General features: G+C 46.0%; 1 protein-coding gene across 3 annotated transcripts in view; it reads left to right on the forward strand.

The window, feature by feature from the left end:
• The first annotated feature begins 2,068 nt into the window (after nt 1–2,068).
• The window catches only part of CAPN10 (calpain 10), a 28,334-nt gene continuing 10,603 nt past the window's right edge, over nt 2,069–19,799 (forward strand). The window contains exons 1-9 of one of the 3 annotated variants that reach the window (XM_033150846.1): nt 2,069–2,214; nt 5,862–5,950; nt 6,591–6,794; nt 8,978–9,109; nt 11,060–11,256; nt 13,071–13,288; nt 14,458–14,599; nt 16,570–16,736; nt 16,837–17,120. In XM_033150846.1, coding sequence (XP_033006737.1) covers nt 6,651–6,794; nt 8,978–9,109; nt 11,060–11,256; nt 13,071–13,288; nt 14,458–14,599; nt 16,570–16,736; nt 16,837–17,120 — 1,284 coding nt within the window. In that variant the 5' untranslated portion in view covers nt 2,069–2,214; nt 5,862–5,950; nt 6,591–6,650. The remainder of the gene's footprint in view (nt 2,215–5,861; nt 5,951–6,590; nt 6,795–8,977; nt 9,110–11,059; nt 11,257–13,070; nt 13,289–14,457; nt 14,600–16,569; nt 16,737–16,836; nt 17,121–19,799) is intronic. The other 2 variants (XM_033150845.1, XM_033150848.1) reach the window with 2 other exon arrangements.

Raw genomic sequence — 19,799 nt, forward strand, 5'->3', positions numbered from 1 at the left:
GTTCTGGAAAAGAGAAGCCACGTTCGGCACATATTGCAGGCAGGAGCGAGGAATCTCAGGCAGCAGCCTGAACGTATGAAAATAGTAGGTGCTTGCTGTTTACATATCCATTCTCCCCACCCATTCTTTGATTTTAAATTGATTTTCAGGCAGCGTCAGTGCTTCGCCTCAAAGCTTGATAAAGCAATAATGAACTACAGACATCGGAAAGATGCTTCACCTAATTTGTGGTACCTTGAAGTCACAGCAAGCTCTGTCTCTCCTTCACAACAAAGATTAAATTTAGTTAAAATTAGTGGGGGATGTGGTGGGGGTTTCCCTCCCTTTCCACACACCCACCTGAAACATTGCAAACAATTGGCCACTCTTGGTATGCACCCCCTTTGACAGCAGTTCCAGCCTGGCAGAGTCTTGCCGCCACCCGCCTCGCACCTCGGGCTGCCTTGGGCCTCCGTTTTATTGCAATCCTCCCCCCACCCGGAGAGAATGTATGTAACCCAGGTGGAAATTCCTTTTAAACGTACATTGATGCCTTATGATAACATCACTGATAAATGTTGAATTAAACTAAACTTTGTGACTTTCTGAATCTCAGTTTTGCCTGTTTTCCCACCCCCACCCCCACTGCACCATCTATGCTTGTCTCAACCTCAGCCCCACCCACCCTAGACAAATATCGCACCAGGGCACGAAAGTATTGATGCAAGATTCACAGACTTTGCCGGAGGCACACTTAATTACTTGTTTCTGGGCATTTCAAGACCACTTGCCATCCAGATCTTGGGGTGGGTTACAAAATTTTAAAACAACACCACTATGCACACTAAATCAATTTGAGCACTATTAAGATTACCAGCACAAAATTTAACAGCAGTCATCCCTAAAATGTTTGGGCAAATTAACATATCTTAGCCCAGTGACTCCAGGTTCAAAACTCCCTCCCCAGGGAAAGATGTAAGGCCTCTTCAGCAAGTATTTTTCAGCAAACCTTGAGAATTTCTTGGTTTGCTCAATGTTGGTTGCTTCTTTGTGATGAGCGATCACAGCCAGACCAAGTAGGTAAGAGTCTGCTTGCTCTTTAAAGCTGGGTTAGCAACGAGCAGGATCACTGGTGGAATGTATGCATCACATTGACCATGGGTATAGCCAGGATTTTTGTTGGGGGGGGGGGACAATAAATAAATTGGTTGGTGTTTTAAGGTAGCTTTCACCTAACAAGTTTTGGGCTGCAACTCTTATCAGCCCCAGCCAGCATTAACTTTATGTATATGCTAATAGAATCTGAACTGGTGGCCAACGATCAGAAAAAAAGATCCTGGGATCAGTGTGTGGCATCTGCGAAAAAGGAAAATTCCATGTGAAGGATTATTAGGAAAGGAAATGAGAACAAAATTGCCGGTATCATTATGTTAAACAGACCCATGGCACTGTGTCACAGAATACTGTCCTTAAACCACAGAGCCTAGGGCTTGCCAATCAGAAGGTCAGCGGTTCGAATCCCCGCAGCGGAGTGAGCTCCCGTTGCTCGGTCCCTGCTCCTGCCAACCTAGCAGTTCGAAAGCACGTCAAAGTGCAAGTAGATAAGTAGGTACTGCTCCGGCGGGAAGGTAAACGGCGTTTCCGTGCGCTGCTCTGGTCCCAGATTTTGTTACTGAAGAAGTGTGCATGCACACGAAAGCTCATACCAAGAACAAACTTAGCTGGTCTCCAAGGTGCTACTGGAAGGATTTTTTTTTTTTTTTACTATGGCAGACCAACACGGCTACTGTACCTACCGTACCTGTAACTGGAACAGATACGGGTTAGTAACCCAGCAATACTAACCATTCCTCTTATTTGGCACTCTGTGCCAGAGCTTGAGTTACTGGTTTTAGAAAATGCACAGCTTGCCTACGCTCAAAGATACCCCATCTGAAAGGAGAGGGGACAGTTTTGCACAGGGGAGAGGGAGAAAATAAGCCAAGGGCATGCTGGGACGTGTAGTTCCTTCTGCCAGCAATGCATGCTGGGAGACCTGCAGGTCGTCGACGCAGATGCATGATGGGAACAGTAGTTTTCTAGGCTACAAAGGTAGCGCATGGGGGTTTGTGTGTGTGCGTGTGTTTGCATCGGGAACAACGGGGTTTTGCCATTGGTCGTGGCTGCATCGTGTGCTTCGGACCTTCCTTTGGGTTGGCTGGAGAGAGGAGATCTCCGCTGCGATCTGGCTGAAAGGTGGGACCGGGATGATGGATGCAGAGCGCGCTGCGCAAGGGGCGAAAGGGGCTGCTTGCTTGCTTGCTTGCTTGCACGACCATGCATGCACGCGTGCGTGCATGCAGAGTGGCCCGGCTTGCTTTGCCATGGGAAGAGAACAAGAGGGGCTTTGTTTGCTAGGGCAAGGGGAGGAAGCGGAAGCTGATGTGTGGCCAAGGTAGGGCTGTCCCAGGCGTAGCTTTTCCTGGGGTGAGATTGATTCCAGGCGGGGACCTGGCGTGCTAGAATTCGCTGCCACCCAGAAATGGAGGTGGCCATTTGCTTGAATGGCGATCAAAGGGGGCGCGCAATCGGCAGCGATCGGGCATGTATGGCACCCAGTGAGCCTCCATGTTCCGAGGCACTGTACCTGCTGCGACTCGCAGGTGCTGCTGGGCGCGCAAAACGGGAGGCCCGGCTTGCTGGGCAGATCCTGAAGCAGGCTGTCAAAGGTGCTGGGATGGACAGGCCTTCGGTGTGGTCCATTGTGGGGGTTTCTGCTTGGAATGGCGATGCAATGCAACAGAGAACAAGGCGCCTGGGCTTTTTAGTTGTTGTGGAAAATACTACCCTGCCCTGAAGTGGGTTGCTGCCTTTCTGGGAGAGCCAGTGTGGTGTAGTGGTTAAGAGCGGTAAACTGGTAATCTGGTGAACCCGGGTTCGCATCCCCGCTCCTCCACATGCAGCTGCTGGGTGACCTTGGGCTAGTCACACTTCTTTGAAGTCTCTCAGCCCCACTCACCTCACAGAGTGTTTGTTGTGGGGGAGGAAGGGAAAGGAGAATGTTAGCCACTTTGAGACTCCTTCGGGTAGTGAAAAGCGGGATATCAAATCCAAACTTCTACTCTTCTTCTTCTTTCTCTCTTTTTTCTGATTAAAGTTCGGCCTGTTGCACAGCAGCTGAAAGCACAGATTTAGAAGATGGGGGGTGGGGTGGGTGGGGGAATGGCATGCATATAGATGCATTATGCTGGCTTGGGGTGTTGCACCGGGCCCTGGGAAGCCATGAAGCTCACTGGGTGACCTGTAACTGGCTCCCAACCTAACCTGCCTCGCAGGGTTGTTGTGAGGGTGAAATGGGGAAGGGGAGAATCAAGGAGGCCGCCACGGGATCCCTGGAGGAAAGGTAGGATAGAAACGTAATGAAGAAATAGCTTGGATCTGCGGTGAGAAAGATGGGGATAGGGGCTAGGACAACCATGAAGCACAATAAGCGTCAAGAGAAGGGCGCCACCACTGCAATTTTAAGCCTCCTACATAAATGAAAAAAATTGCATGATAATAATAGTAATAATTCTAATAATTATTATTTTATTTTTTATACCCCGCCCATCTGGCGGGGTTTCCATATACACACACACACTAAAATCATCATCATCATCATCATCATCATCATAGGAATAAGTTGAATAATAGATATTAATGATATACATTAATCTTGGAAATACAACAAAATTAGAATTTGGCAAAACTGGCAAAGCGCCACTCAGTCCACTGAAGCTCACGTGTATGTTGGTTGCGTCGGCTGAATTAGACATACACAGAGGCGTCAAAATCTTTTTAAGCACTTAGGGCAGGGGTCAGCAAACTTACCGCGCCTCGGGCCAGTGTCTCCACGCCGATTACGTGGCTGGCCTGAGGGCGAGGGAGCACGCGCCCAAACACATGCACACACACTATTTCTGGCACACTTCCAGGGCCTCCTCTGACCCGGATGTGCACCGGAAATAACGCTTGCGCATGTGCACAAGCTATTTCTGGTGCTCCTCCAACCCGGAAGTGGGCAGCAGCGCAGCGCCGATAAGAGCAGGCAGTGGCGGCGGGTGGCGGGGGTTGCCGCGGGCCGGATAAACAAGTCCCTCGGGCCTTATCCGGCCCGCAGGCCTTAGTTTGGGGACCCCTGGCTTAGGGCCTCTAAAGGTCTCAATCCGGCCCTCAGAGGGATAGGCTGACACGTCCACCGGTGTGGCCCTGCGTGCATGCGTTTGTGGGGGACAAGGGACATGAAGTGTCACTGGCTGTTGATGGCATGAAAGAAAGTCGGGTTGGCGATGCGACATCCATGTTGGTTGCAGTGAGTCTGGGGTTGCTGAGGAGGAATATGCTCTGCTGCGCTTCTGAGGTCGCTTTTTGGGGGTCAGTTGTGTCTGAGGGTGCCTGTGGTCGCATCCACACACTGTACATTTAAAGCGCAAGACTTCCCTCCCCCCCAAAAAAGAACCCTGGGAACTGTAGTTTGTCCCCCTCACACGTGCCAGCACCTTCTCCAAACTACGGTTCCCAGGATTCCTTGGCATAGGGAAGTCATGCGCTTTAAATGTGTGGTGTGGGCGTGAAGAGACCCGAATGGTTTTTTTCTGTGGGGCCTATTGTGAGAATTTCATTGTTGCTTGGCATTGTGTGTGGAACAAGTGTGAGCAGGGTTGCCTTGGCGATGAAGGGAGCGGCCTCTTCAAACTGCCTCCACGCGAGAAGGGCAGCACGCTGTTTGTGTTTGTTTATTTATTGTACAACATTTATATACCGCTTTACCAGACAGAAAACCCCTAAGCAATTTGCAAAGCGTAAGAGCAATCCAAAATATTCATTTAAAAATACAATTATTGTTGTTATTATTATTATCTGACGGGTTGCCCCGGCTACTCTAGGTTGCTTCCGACAATTAATAAAACCACAGTAAAACCTCAGACACTAAAAACTTCCCTACACAGGCCTGCCTTCAGATGTCTTCTAAAAGTCAGATAGTTGTTTAATAATAATAAAAGGTTGTCTAAATATAAAATTGTAAAATATAAATAAACCCCGCCCTTCAAAAATAATCATAGATAAATGAAAAGGCGGCATTCCTTTCCGAACACCCGATACATTTGTGCCGAGCCATGCCACTTTAAACACCAAGAACAGAATTCTGGGAGCTGTAGTTTGTTAATGGTGCTGTTAGGAGGCCCCTGTTCCCCCTCACGGAGCTACAGTTTCCAGAGTGGTTTTAACAACCAGCCCCTCTTCCCAGAGAACCCTGGGAATCGTAGCGCCCCAATGGAGAGGAGGGTCTCCTAGCAACTCTCAGGACCCTTAATAAACTACAGTTCCCAGGATGGGTTTAAAGCACAATACTGCTTTATATCTATAGTGCCGATGGGGCTCGTTGCAAGTACTGTAAATGGGAAAATGTTCATTTATTTTGCCATATCTCCTTATCCTGTTCTGGCAATGCTGGCATCACCACCGCCGCCTCAGCCACCAACCTCATAAGAACAGCGAATTATATTTATATTGGGAGCAGAAATTTGGAGTTTCCGGTTACAGAGTTTTGATTCCGTTTGCTTTCCTGGAAAGGCCCAGAATGCCCCGTCGTTTCTCAGTCGGCTCCTCACTGTATAGAGCTGATTTTTAAGGGAGGCAATTCGAGAATGTGTTTAGACCAAGTTAATGGCCTTTTAGGCTTCCTCCATGTGAATAGGAGTTCACTTTTTGAATAATAAGAATTATATGTCACGGGGGGGCACCAGGATTTTAGAGATGCTCAGGTGGGACATGGCCCCCAAAAAAGTTGGGAATCACTAGTATCGAGTCTGGTTTTCCCCATGCAAACTGATTCCTTTCTCTGTACCCCCCCATTTGTATAGACCCAGTTTGTGGGTTCCTTAGGATGTATCCGGGGTTTCTGAATGAAGACTATTGCAGGTAAAGGGGACGGAAACAGAGAGCAGGCATGGTAAGTGACTTAACGTTCATTTCACGCCAGGGGGAGCAGGAGTCTGATTTTTCTTGACTACATATAGGCTAAGGAGAGCATTAGCTTCGCTTCTGCTATTTTAGAGCATCTCTGGACTTGGTCCATAGGCAGCGCAAAGTCATCCCCAAATGACATTGCAATTCTCTTCTTTAACATCCCTCCTCTAATGGACTCCCAAAAGTTTCACGGTCCCTGCCAGGTGCTTCTGGGAAGCCCGCAAGTAAGGCGTAAGGGCAACAGCCCTCCCTTGCTATCTGCCTCTTGAATCTGTTGTGCAAAGGTATACTGCCTTTGAAGCTGGAGGCTCCTTTTGGCTGTCACGCCTAATCAGCCCAGGGATCTGATCAGTCCTGTTTCAAAGCTAGTGGCCACCCCCAGTGAGTTCTGTAAGTTAGCTATGCCTTGCATGAAGAAGTATTTCCATTTGTCTGTCTCAAAACCTCCTGCTCAGTCCATTCTGTGATCCCGAGCTCTTGTATTAGAAAGGAACCTCTTTCTGGGGGCCTGGTTTTTTTCCATGTCTTTTTTGCTTTCTCTCCTTTCCCACCACCCTTTCTTTTCTGACGGTGTGTATCTTTATAACTGTGGTCCTTTCCCCTCCTTTCTAATACGGTTGCAGGTTTAAATTGGAGTCCTGCAGTCTCTGACGTTGATGCAAATATTTGCTGTTTCATAGAAGATGCTGGGAGACCGGGAGCTGTCGGATCTCAAGGGAGATCTTTACAAGGACCTCGCATTTCCGGCTAACGACGACTCTCTCTTTTTCAACTACTCGACTCCGTTGGCTCATTTCAGGGGGGAGATTTGTTGGCTGAGACCTCAGGTTTGTTTTGGCCCCTTCACACACCCTGTTTATTGTGATTTCGTGATGATTTGTGCTCAGGGCAGTTAAACGCAATCCCACTTTCAATACTGTTTGCATCTGCCAAGGTTTTGGAGGTAGTCAAACTGCTTCATTTCCAACCAGTGCACGTGCTGTAACTTCCCGCTGAAATCCAGTAACTTTTCATACCACAAATGTCCTGGTTTACCCTTTGACCCGTTCCATATCTCTAAGCACTCGATCGTTTAGTGTGGCAACGCCTGCACGTTGGAACTCCTTGCCTCTTGAAATCAAGCAGGCTCCTTCACTGTACTCTTTTTGGTGCCTGCCAATAACATTCTTGTTTAGACAAGCCTATCCATCTGCTTTGGAAGTTGAGGCAACTTTAATCTGTTTTAGTATTTTAACTTTTGTATGTTTTGAACCATGGTTGTGATTCCTGTCCCCCTCAATTTTATTGTTTTATATTTTTGAGGTTGTTTTTTTTTTACTGTCAAGTGGTGTGTATTTTTATTATTATTAAATGACTAAATAAAATACACGGAAAACCCACCAGCATACAGAGACCCTTTGACTGATGTGGGGTTTTTTTTTAAAGCAAAATCCTAGTCACTAGTGAGTAGACAAACGAAATACAGTGGTACCCCGGCTTGCGTACGTAATTGGTTCTGGGTTACAGTTCGTAACCCGAAAAGTATGCAACCAGAACAAGCACGCAAAAAAGTAGTGGATTGCGCATGTGCGAACATGTCTGCGCATCCGCGAACTGCACAGAACGCTTCTGCGTATTTGCGTATTGCGTGTGCTCCGGGTTCTGCTTCTGGGTTACCGGAAGTACGACTGTAACAAATTTAAGTATTTTTTTTAATAAAAAATATCATCCCAGGATGAGGACAGGAGTGAGGCTCTGAACAGCAGCCATGGTGGATTATTGACTTCATAAAATCATAGAATCTTAGAGTTAGAAGGGACCCAAGGGTCATCTAGTCCAACCCACTCCAGTGAACTGGGTTTCCCAGCTGGCCTGAGCCACACCAACCCAATCTAGGCATTTTAGTACTCCATGTGGTCAGGCAGAGTGGGAACAAGGATGCAAGTCACCTGCCTCTTTGTCCGCATCAGTGTGGAGGGTCAGCTTCTGAAACAGGGAGCCTTTTCGATTGGGGGGGGGGAGGATTCTTCCCAGGTGATTTAGAAATCATGTGAGGAGCCTCCAAGGATACAGCTGGTGTTTTCCTCCAATTGTTTTTTTTCCCCGGGGGGTGGGGGGTTGTTAACACACTCGTCCCCACCTTCCTTCATGCCATTCTAATTGTGCAAATAGAATCCCAGATCAACCTCATTCCAGCTCCCGTGCTTCAAGTGAAAAGTTTGCAAAACCTTTTACTTTTAACAGGTCACCCCTGTCTTTATGCATACATACCTTACTATTAAAATAAATTCATGCACATTTGAAAAACAGTGGGGAAACTGTGCTAGGAAATGAAGGTTTGTGTTGGATGCGGCAAGCGGAGGTTGTGTTGGTGCAAAACAATTGGCCCCTGTCATAGCTGGTGGAAACTTACGGTACCATTTGTTTCCCCCCCAGAACTTGCTTCTCTATTCTTAAAACCTTAGGTTTATTTTCCACCTCTGTGCACAGCATCTGGGGGTTGATTTATGACCCATGACAGCAGCTGCCCATTTATAGATAATGAGCACCTGTATGATCACAGCACTCCAGATTTTTCCAGAGCAGTGACTTCTTACACAGTTGTTTCATGTTTAATTGGAGGAAAACATGTTCCTTAACTACAAAAAACAGCCCAAATTACTTACGTGTGTTGACTAATTCTGCAGCTTTTCAAAATAGGTAGCAAGTGGAGTCGGGCGGGGAGCGGGAAACAATGCCTTAGTCACAAATGATGAAGTACAGAACATGCAATAGAATTATAGAATCGCAGAGTTGGAAGGGACCCTGGGGGTCATCTAGTCCAACCCCCTGCAGTTGCAGGAATCTCCACTACAGCATTCATGACAGATGGCCATCCAACTTCTGCTTAAAAACCTCCACGGAATAGAACCAACCTGCTCTGTAAGACCACTCAAAGCAGAATCCCAGAGCCTGGCTGTTTAATCCTGAAATACAGTTGGCTCTATAAAAAGCTAGCGGTAAACTTGCGCTGTTTCTTTTCCCCCACCAGGAGATTTGTTCTACACCTCGATTATTTTCCGACAATCAATATGAGTGGCAAGTCAAGCAAGGGATGCTGGGAGACTGCTGGTTCCTGTGTGCCTGTGCCGCTTTGCAGAAGAGTAAATACTTGTTGGCCAAGGTACTGGAAAGTGCTGTTCTTTTGGTTGGGAGAGGATCCATGTTCTTTTTTTTAAAAAAACAACAATTTCTATTATTTTATACTATACTACAAAAAATCAAACATACATTCACATACATTTTCCAATTTGGCTAACATAGCCATGACTTCCCTCAGACCTTCCACATGGCTTTCGGAATTATATCTTAATATTATACTTCTTTAATCTACCATTGCTTACCATATCATAAATCTCATACATACTCTAATTACCATACTTACAATAATATTTCTACACATTAACTACAAAGCTTCTTGAAGTCCTATTAGCGTATTCAACTGCAAATTGTCTTTCAAATAGTTCGTAAACTAATACCAGTCTTTGATGAATTTCTGGTCCCGCTGTTCCCGGATTCTTCCTGTCATTTTGTCCAGTTCTGCATATTCCATCAATTTCACTGTCCAATCTTCTTTCGTCGGTATTTCCTCTTGTTTCCACCTTTGTGCTAGCAAAATCCTAGCTGCAGTTACAGCGTATTGGAAAAGCTTAATGTCTTGTTTTTCAATGTCTGTACCTATAATACCTAGTAAAAAGGCTTTAGGTTTCTTAACAAAATTATATTTCAACATTTTTCTCAACTCATGATATATCATATCCCAATATAGCCTCACCCTTTTGCACTCCCACCACATATGATAAAAGGTACCGACACACTCCTTACACTTCCAACACTTATTATCAGACTTATACATCTTTGCTAGTTTGACTGGTGTAATATGCCATCTATACATCATTTTTAACATATTTTCTTTTATTGAGGAGAGGATCCATGTTCCTACGGTCTGGTTCTCTGCAGATGTTTTGAACTACAACTCCCACCAGCCCCAGCCAACATGATGAGTGGTCAGGAATGATGGGAGCTTCAGTCCAAAACACTTGGAGGACAACAGGCTGCGGATGTTTGACTTACTATCTGTTTTGGCACCAGGGAGCCTAGCTTGGCACAGTGCCTCTGAAACGTAAGGTGCATTTTACTGTATCATTATTACCTGCTTGATTCAAAACAGGTCCTCGCTGGCCTTTAATCACTCCAAATCTCACCGCCGGTTCCCAATCAGATTAAACTTCACATATTAAGCAGAAGTTTCTATTTATTTTTATTTTTTCCCCAATGATAATTTATTGGATTTTAATAATAATAAACATACACAGAATACAAATACAAACACTACAAAAATACAAAACAAAATACACACCAACAAAACACTAATTTATCCATCCTTATCCTTTTTATAACCCTAGGTTTGGGACTTCCTCACGTCCTCTCTTCTGCGTTCATTTCTAATCTTCTTTAGTAACTTTGTAACCTTGTAAAATCTTCTTTCTTACACCTTAATCTTACAATTATAATCAACATATCTTAAATCTTATTCTTATCAAACAAAACATCAAATTCCACATCACAACTTCTTATATCCTCTCTTAACTTAACTTTCTAATACTGTAGCCTATATTCCTTCTGATTCCAATTTCAGATATTAATAAATCACATCTTAACAAATACCTGAATGTTTCTTGCAGTCTCATACACCGTTTTTCCTCTGGTTTCGGAGTTCCGTGGTCAGCCTTTATAATATCCCCTTTAAATAATCATCCTTTACCCCACCCCACCCTCCTATCCATTTCTATTTAGGAAATGAGAGGAAGAATGGATACGGATGTCTGGCCAAGGTGGGTTTGGAAGAGTAGAGGAGGGTCCATAAATTACCTAAGCACTCCACTGCTCGTTGTGCAATTTCCCCAGGTAGCACATATGCTTTTAAGCTTATTTTTCCCTGTAGCCATAAGGACTAGAATCTTGCTGTATTTAAAGAAGGCAGGAAGGAAAGGAGTCTTCGGGCTCCTGCAACCTCAAGCGGCGAGCTCACAAAATCCTTTGCCTCTGACTTGCTCCTGTTTTGTTCCCGCAGGTGATACCTCCGGGTCAGCCCAGCTGGAGAGATGAGAAATACAGAGGCTGTTTCACTTGCCGGGTCTGGCAATTTGGGCACTGGGTGGAGGTCACCATAGACGACCGACTGCCTTGCCTGGGGGGCAAACTCTGCTTCTCGCAGTGCCAGACAGAAGATGTGTTTTGGCTCCCTCTGCTGGAAAAGGCCTATGCCAAGTAGGTGTGGAGGGACTTGCCCTGGAGGGGATTGCAAACCGGGCGCCCGGGTGCACAGATGCACACGGCAATTTCCAAACAAGTCTTTGTTGCACTGAGTGTTCCTTTTGTGTGTGATCTTCCACACATGGAAGTGGTCGGGAGAACCTTGAAGGGGCATAAACATTTGAAAGCTTGCATGGCTTCACTACTTTGACACCAGGGAATTAATACAAAATGAGAGGATTTCCCTAATAATTCCCTAAGGGCAAACGGCTGATCTTTTAGGACTGACAATCAGTCCATTGTGTTGCCTCGTTCCTCTTTGGGCAGAGCCAAGTAACAGGCTGAACATTCGCCCTCTAGGGGCTCAAAACATCTCCTTAACTTCTGTTTACAGGTGGGTAGCCGTGTTGGTCTGCCATAGTCGAAACAAAATAGAAAATTCTTTCCAGTAGCACCTTAGAGACCAACTGAGTTTGTTCTTGGTATGAGCTTTCGTGTGCATGCACACGAAAGCTCATACCAAGAACAAACTCAGTTGGTCTCTAAGGTGCTACTGGAAAGAATTTTCTATTTTGTTTCCTTAACTTCTGGGAGAGAAACGGGCCCAGAAATCCCAGGAACTTGATTATAGGATGACAGTTCCTATTGTGACTTACCTGCTGCTCTCGATGGGATTCTCCCAGTGGATAAAATCAAGAAAAATTATGCATTGTACTGTTTTAAAACAAGCCACTGTTGAATTAAGTGTTGTGGAATTGGCTTGTTAAACTGAGCAGGGTTTGTGATGAAACACCACTCCTGGTTCACATTCAACAAGAAGCTAAGATTAGGAGGAACTGAAAGGAAATGCTGGTCCAGTGACCCTCCCAGCCACATGGGAGTAGCTTGGGTGGGAACTGTTTGAGCCCAAGCCCAGCTCAGCCGCACTCCCATTCATGTATGCAGTACTAAACCATGGTTTAGTACAGGGGTCAGCAAACTTTTTTTCAGCAGGGGGCGGTCCACTGTCCATCAGACCTTGTGGGGGGCCGGAATATATATATATATATATATATATATATATATATATTGGGGGGGGGGGGAGAACGAATTCCTATGCCCCACACATAACCCAGAAATGCATTTTAAATAAAAGCACACACTCCACTCATGTAAAAACACCAGGCAGGCCCCACAGATAACCCAGAGATGTATTTTAAATAAAAGGACACATTCTACTCATGTAAAAACACGCTGATTCCCAGACCGTCTGTGGGCTGGATTTAGAAGGCGATTGGGCCGGATCCGGCCCCCATGCCTTAGTCTGCCTACCCATGGTTTAGTGTTACATGCAAACGTGGCCTGTGTGTCCTTTGCAGTCCTTGTTTTCTTTTCCAGAATTGCCCTTAGCTGTGCTTTCTGCACAGTGAGGACTGTGAATTTGTGGAAAAGTTAGTTACCTATTCAGATTTTTCTAAACAAAAATCTTTTCAGCGGGATTCTAGATGTTTTCCAAATCCGGTGCACTTATTTTTCTTCCTTACAAAAATACGTGTGGATGACACAGCGTTTTCTATTTGTGTGAATAATTTTGGCTGCTGGTGCCCAATGTATCCAGAGTTGCTGATGATCAGCCTGGTCTTGCAAAACACACCTGAAAGCTTCTAGCCACCAAAAATATTTAGTAGGCTTGACTCGCCTCAGTAACTCTGATACATTCGCCACTAACTGATGCACTAGCGGATTTCCCAAGGATTGGCAGGGACTTTACGTGTTTTCGCCAACTTAAGCTTTCTTCTGAAGCACTGGTATGATGATGTCCTGAAGTTTTCTGTGTTTTCTCTCTCTAGGGTGCATGGATCTTACGAACAGCTCTGGGCAGGCCAGGTTGCTGACGCTCTTGTGGATCTGACAGGAGGCCTAGCGGAGAGGTGGTCCCTCAAAGACCCAGGCCGGAGCACAGAAAGGGAGAGGGCAGGCAAAGTTTTGGAGAAGGGGGTATTTAGGAGGCTGATGAACTTGAAAGAGAAATGCGTAATGAGCTGCTCTGTCTTCAGCTCACGGCAAGGTAAACATGGAGCTCTTTAAAGTCTGTTCATTCTCAGAATTTAGCTGGGCAAGAAGCCTGTGGTTGGCCAGGCTGCTTTCTGAAACGCGTCTGTTGTAAACAGCCTTCGTTTTCAAGGTTTTGGCAATCACACCCTTGTATTTCATTGCCGAAGTGCAGTTAGCATTCAAAACTGTAAGGACGTTCAGTGGTTGCTCATGAGAAATCAGCCGAACGCAGAACTTCTAAAAACTACGTTCTTTATTGTGCAGATATTTACAGTGGAGCAAAAGTTCAAACGTCCATCTCATCCCTCCGCAGAGTCCGGGAATGAACCCTTCCGGTTCTTGGTCCAGCAAAAAAGGCGCAGGATCCTGAACCCCCGCCTCCCCCTTCCACGTCTTTCCTGTTTGCGAACTCGGGGCGCGGGAACCTGTCCCTGTTCCCCGCTTCCCCCTTGGTGCTCAGGCTCTGCGATCCCTTCACAGCCCCTGTGCCGACTTCCTGCCTCCAACTCCCCCTCCCCACTGGAGGAATGGTCGCTTCCTCCTGAGGAGGGGGATGACAAACTGGTGAACAAAGGGGGTGGTTCCCTGTACTGCAGGCGCTCCTGGGATGCTACCAGCCGTGGGGAGGGGGGTTTCCTGACAAAAAACATAATCTAAAACAGTACAGTCATACTTTGGGTTGCATTCGCTGCGGGTTGCATTTGGCATGGGTTACGAACGCACCAAACCCAGAAGTACCGGAACGGGTTACTTCTGGGTTTCGGCGCATGCGCAGAAGCGTTAAATCGCGCTTTGCACATGCGCAGAAGTGCCGAATCACGCCGCGCACATGCGCAGATACAGTGCTTCAGGTTGCGGACCTTTCAGGTTGTGAACGGAGCTCCGGAATGGATCCCGTTCGCAACCAGAGGTTCCACCGTACAATAACCAAAAGCGTAAGACCATCAGCAATACAGTTATCCCAGTATAGTTACTCTGGCTGCACTGAAGTTTTCTACAAATAAATAGACCTTGAATTGATGCCTGGAGAAAGATAATAGGAAGGGGGTTCCATAAACTGGGAGCTGCCATTGCAAAGAGATGGTGTGTGCCTGTCTGTGGGGCATTTCTTCCCCTCTCCCCGGGGGTGAAATGAATGCTGCACATTTTTTAAACCACCGCTTGCCTTCTCCACATGCCCAGGTACCAGCGAACTGGGGGAGTTCCACGCCTTCATCGTTGTCGACATGCAGGACCTCTCCAAAGTGTCCCGGAAGGAGATCATCCTGCTGCGGATCCGTAACCCCTGGGGGAGGCGTTGCTGGAAAGGGCCCTGGAGGGAGGGGTGAGTGGGCGGCCCGCGTTTCACATGCTAGTTTCTTAAGGATGCCCCTGTGCTGTGCTTTTTTCCCTGCATCGGGTGCCATTTGCAAACGCCATAAATGCTTCTTCAGGTCCGTCCTCAAACCAGGAAGCGAGTTGCTTATATCGGTTTGGGAGGATTCCTCATACGTTGGCAGTGGTGGCAGAACTCTAATTGTCCCATTCGCAGCCCAGTTCCCTCCTTTGAAGGGCGGTAAAGGGGGAACGTTGACGACTGGTTGAGGCTGGTAGGGCAGGATGCAGGGAGCCCAACCCTAGGTGGCGCCAGAGCCCAATGGCAGCTCATTCTAGTTCCACCCCCATCTCCATCCTTGCTGAGCCCTACAAGGGCAACATGGAGGCTAAGGAGGAGGAAGCTGGCAGCCGGCGCCACCTTCTGGACTGCTTCGAAATAAGGGCTGGTTGCAGTGTTGGAGGAAGCCTCTCTGGCACCTGGTGCAGGGCGCCAAGGGGCGGGGCAAACCGCCTGGCGGCGCACGCGCAACACCCATACAGACAGCGCATGCGCGGCGCCCATATGGACGGCGCCTTCCTCCACCTTAAGGCATAGCTGTCAACTTTTCCCTTTTCTTGCGAGGAATCCTATTCGGAATAAGGGAATTTCCCTTAAATTCGGAATTTCCCTTAAAAAAAAAGGGAAAAGTTGACAGCTATGCCTTAAGGACTTGTGGACAAGATGAACTTTCAGACGGTATACCTTGTCTTCTATACACCGCTGAAAACTGTTAGAGATTTCAGAATTGCCTACGTGCAGAAATGCAGCTGTTATCTCCAAGCAATTAAGCAATTAGCTAGTTGGCAGAAAGCCCAGATCTGCTCTCTCTCAGACCCTTAGCAACGACCTGTGATTGGTCAATTGAAGTCCTAAAGACTCAGCTCCATATGAGAGCTTCTGTGGTTAGGTGTTAGTGTGTGGTGTTAGGTTGATGAGAGAGAGAGAGACAGAGAGGAAAAGATTTTATGTTTTGTTTCTTTTATTTTGTAAAGTCTGTAAATAGTAACTTATGGATACTAGTTGGTTCATTCAATAAATACTGTATATAGTTATCCAGTGAGTTCCTGAGTTCCTGCGTTGAGCTGTCTAGTCAATTTCACAACAGCCAGAAGCTTCCAGAAAAGTCTGCGTCTAACTCTGCGGTGTCCAGGAATACGTTATACTCCTGACACTAAATCTTAAGAAAAACCACAGGAGCCATAGTTCTCCTTTTCACCCAGGAGCCCAATTTGCCAGCCCAGTTGGCCTTCAGGTGCCTGGGGACCAGTGGTCTGGCAGGAGCCAACACTGTGCTAAGAATGCTTGCCCCGGCCTCTCTGCGTAGGGTGTCTTGGAGGTGCCATTTTAATTTCCCTTCCCCAATGCCCTGGATATAGCATTGGTCCTGGGGCATTGTGGGAAATCAAAATGGCAGCTTCCATATTAATTTCCCACTGTGCCTCAGAGTGACATTGCAGGGCTAGTTGAGGGGAAATTTCTGTTTTGTGTAAGGACTTAACCTTTTGTAATTCGTTAAAGTATCGTGTCCAGTGTTTCCCAGGCTTGGGTCTCCAGCTGTTTTGGGACTACAATTCCCATCATCCCTGACCACTAGTCTTGCCAGCTGGGGATGATAGGAGTTGTAGTCCAAAAACAGCTGGAGACCCAAGTTTGGGAAACACTGAACGACATTGTGAATAATGATAATAGTAATAATAATAAATGTATACCCCACCTTTCCTCCAAGGAGCTTAAGGTGGCATGCATATCTCTCCCCCTCTCCATTTTATCTTCACAACAACCCTGTCAGGTAGGTAAGGCTGAGATTGAGTGATTTGCCCAAAGTCACCCAGTGAGCTGAGCAGGGATTTGAACCCTGGATCTCCCAGGTCCTTGTCCGGCCTTCTAACCCCCACACTGACATTCATTTTTTCCCCTCGTTGCCTCTTGTTCTTCAGTGGTCCAGGGTGGAGCCAACTGGACCCTGTGGTTGCTGCGGAGCTGTTGTCCCAGATCCAGGAAGGAGAATTTTGGGTCGAAGAGGAGGAGTTCTTTGCGGAATTTGACGAGATCATCACCGGGTACCCGATTACTGAAGAAGGACAGCTTCAGAGCCTTTACACCGGTAGGACGCAAGGAAAGAGATGCGGTCTCCCCCTTGATCCCAAATGCTGCTCTGGCTCAGTGATGCGATGTGTGCATATTTTCTTCGTCTCTCCCCACAGACAGAGTGCTGAGCCACACTCAGAAGCTGTACGGGTCCTGGGTGAGGGGCCAGTCCGCAGGCGGTTGCCGCAACAACAGCACCTTCCCCACGAACCCCAAGTTCTGGCTGAGGGTTTTTGAGCAGAGCGAGGTGTGCATTGCCCTCCTGCAGAAACACCGCAAGCACAGCACCGACTGGGCGGGAAGGATCCGCAACTGGCCCCGCTTAGTGGAAGCGGATCCTGCTTTAAATGATGGCACCCAGGGCAAAAATTACCACGCGGTGGGACTCCACATATGGAAGGTAACGAGCAGCTTGGGTGGGGATCTGGGCCGCCTTGTTTTACAGAATGTTTCTTTTTAAAAAAATGAAATTATTTAGTTTTGCAATTAAAGTTTTACAGTCAATCATCCAACAACCAACATAAAAACAAGATTCCAAAGAATCTCCTGAACTTCCCTCCTCCCCTTTGTGGGTTCTTTTGTTAACTGTTTCCTCCTGCGTCTTTTATAATAATCCAAAGCTTTTAAAACTCCCATTATATCCAACATTAAACTACAAGCGTTATTCCAATCCTACTAATGAGTTTAGCTGTTTACAATGGTTTTTATGATAAATTATAAATTCCCCCCGTTCCTTATTAAAATTTTGGTCTTCCTGATTTCTGATCCTTCCAGTCATTTTTGCCATTTCGGTATAATCCCATCAGCTTCATCTGCCATTCTTCTCTGGTAGGGACTTTGTCTTCTTTCCATCTCTGGGCCAGCAATATCTGAGCAGCTGTGGTCACATAAATAGTCTTTTTCTGCTCCATTGGGATTTCAGCACCTAGAATTCCTAACAGAAAGTCTTCAGGTTTTTTTTTTTTAAAGGTTGTTTTAAACATTTTTTTCAATTTGTTATACAGTCATACCTTGGTTTCAGGTTGCACGTTTTCAGGTTGCACACTGCCGGAATGGGTTACTTCCGGGTTTCGGTGCTCGTGCATGCACAGAAGTGCTAAATCGCGCTTTGCGCATGCAAGAAGCGCTAAATCACGCTTTGCACATGCACGGAAGCACTAAATCACGCTTTGCACATGCACGGAAGCACTAAATCGCGCTTTGCGCATGCACAGAAGCGCTAAATCGCGTTTTGCGCATGCACAGAAGCGCTAAATCGCGTTTTGTGCATGCACAGAAGCACTAAATCGCGCTTTGCACATGCACAGAAGCCCCGAATCGTGATCCGCGCGTGCGCAGACGCGGCACTGCAGGACGTTGCGGATTGCAAATGTGCCTCCCACACGGATCACGTTCGCAACCCGAGCGTCCACTGTATATCATTTCCCAAAATTCTTTTACTACCTTACATGTCCACCACATATGATAAAAGGTGCCTTGTTTTACATAATGTTTCTGGCTCTCAAGAGGTGTGGAAAAGTGAGTGGATAGGAAATGAGTCCGTTTAAATGAACTTGCTTTCACATTTGAGATCGAGACAGGCAATTCTTTTTTTTTTAATTTTAAAATAATCTTTATTTGATTTCAATAATACACAAACACACATACCAACATATAATCAAACAATAAAAGCAATGAAATTATTAAGTCCCCTTATCCCACCCCCTTCACTCCCCCTCACTCGTACGTGATTTTATTTATTCAATACCTTATATTACCTTTTATAATCGTGTTACTACATCCTATATCCTTTTATCCTTATTCTATATTTTCCAAATCTCTCATTTCCCCTGTACGATTTACTCCAAGTTATACAAAATATCAATTCCAGAATAAGATATGGTCATGCGTTCTTTTACTCTTTCCCATTCCTTTGTTAATTCTTGATTAGAGCGACCTCTAATATTTGCTGTTATCTTTGCCATCTCTACCATCTCACACAATTTTAATTCTCCATTCAGAAATTGTCGGAATTTTATCCCCTTTCCAATTTTTTTGCTAGCAACAATGCTGCTGTGGCATAAAGAAAGACATTAATATTATTTTTGGGTATATCGCTCGAAATTAAACCCAGTAGATATCCCTCTGGTTTCTTTGAAAATGTGGTTTGAAATAATTTTTTTAACTCTTCGAGACAGGTAATTCTTAAGGGCCGAAGCGCCTCGAGTTCTACGGATAAAGGGCAGTATACAAATTCAAAAAATTAAATATAAATAAATGAAATCCTTCAGGTGCCTTGAAGGCTCAAACCGGCACTTTGAGTAGGCCCTTGGAACAGACGGCGAACTGGCCAAGCTTATTTATTTATATTTATTTATTGCATTTCAATGCCACCCTTTTCTCCAAGGAGCTCAAGGTGGTGCCACATGTTTGCCCGCCTCCTTATTTAACCGCACAACAGCCCTGTGAGGTAGGATAGGCTGAGAGGCAGTGACTGGCCCAAGGGTTATCCAGTGAGCTTCATGGCCAGGCGGGAATTTGAAACAGGGTCTCGCTCAGGTCCTAGTCTTTAATCATTACGGTAAAATCCTGGCAAGACTTGTTCATATTGCCAGGATAAGCAGACTTGCCGCTCTGTCCTGATGTAACCAGAGCAGCTGAGTCGTCTTCAGAGGCAGCTCCATGTGTAATTTATCTTGGTGTTAATATATTGTAGTGTTGCATCAGTCATTGTGGGAGGGAGGGAGGGTTAAATTGGCTTCGTTTTGTTCTTGTTTGTTCGGAAAGCAAAGCGGGAAGCTCCTGCAGCCAATCGGAAGCCACATTGGACGTTCAGCTTCCCAAAAAATGTTCGGAAAATGGTATGATAGAAAATTAGATATAATTTGGAAGAAGAGCTAGACTGTAGATTCAGAGTTCGGTTATGATGTAGAAAATGAGAAGGTATGAGTCGAGATATTAAATAAGTTTAATGATTTTTTAATAGCAAAATAAGATACTTTAAGATGGTAAGAAATTACTAAAGATGATTCACAAGGAACGCAGGAAATGGAGACAGGAGGAAGTCAGGATACAATGTTAAGGATAGAGGTCAAGGATA

Source organism: Lacerta agilis, chromosome 5 (assembly GCF_009819535.1).
Source record: "Lacerta agilis isolate rLacAgi1 chromosome 5, rLacAgi1.pri, whole genome shotgun sequence".
Lineage (NCBI taxonomy): Eukaryota > Metazoa > Chordata > Lepidosauria > Squamata > Lacertidae > Lacerta > Lacerta agilis.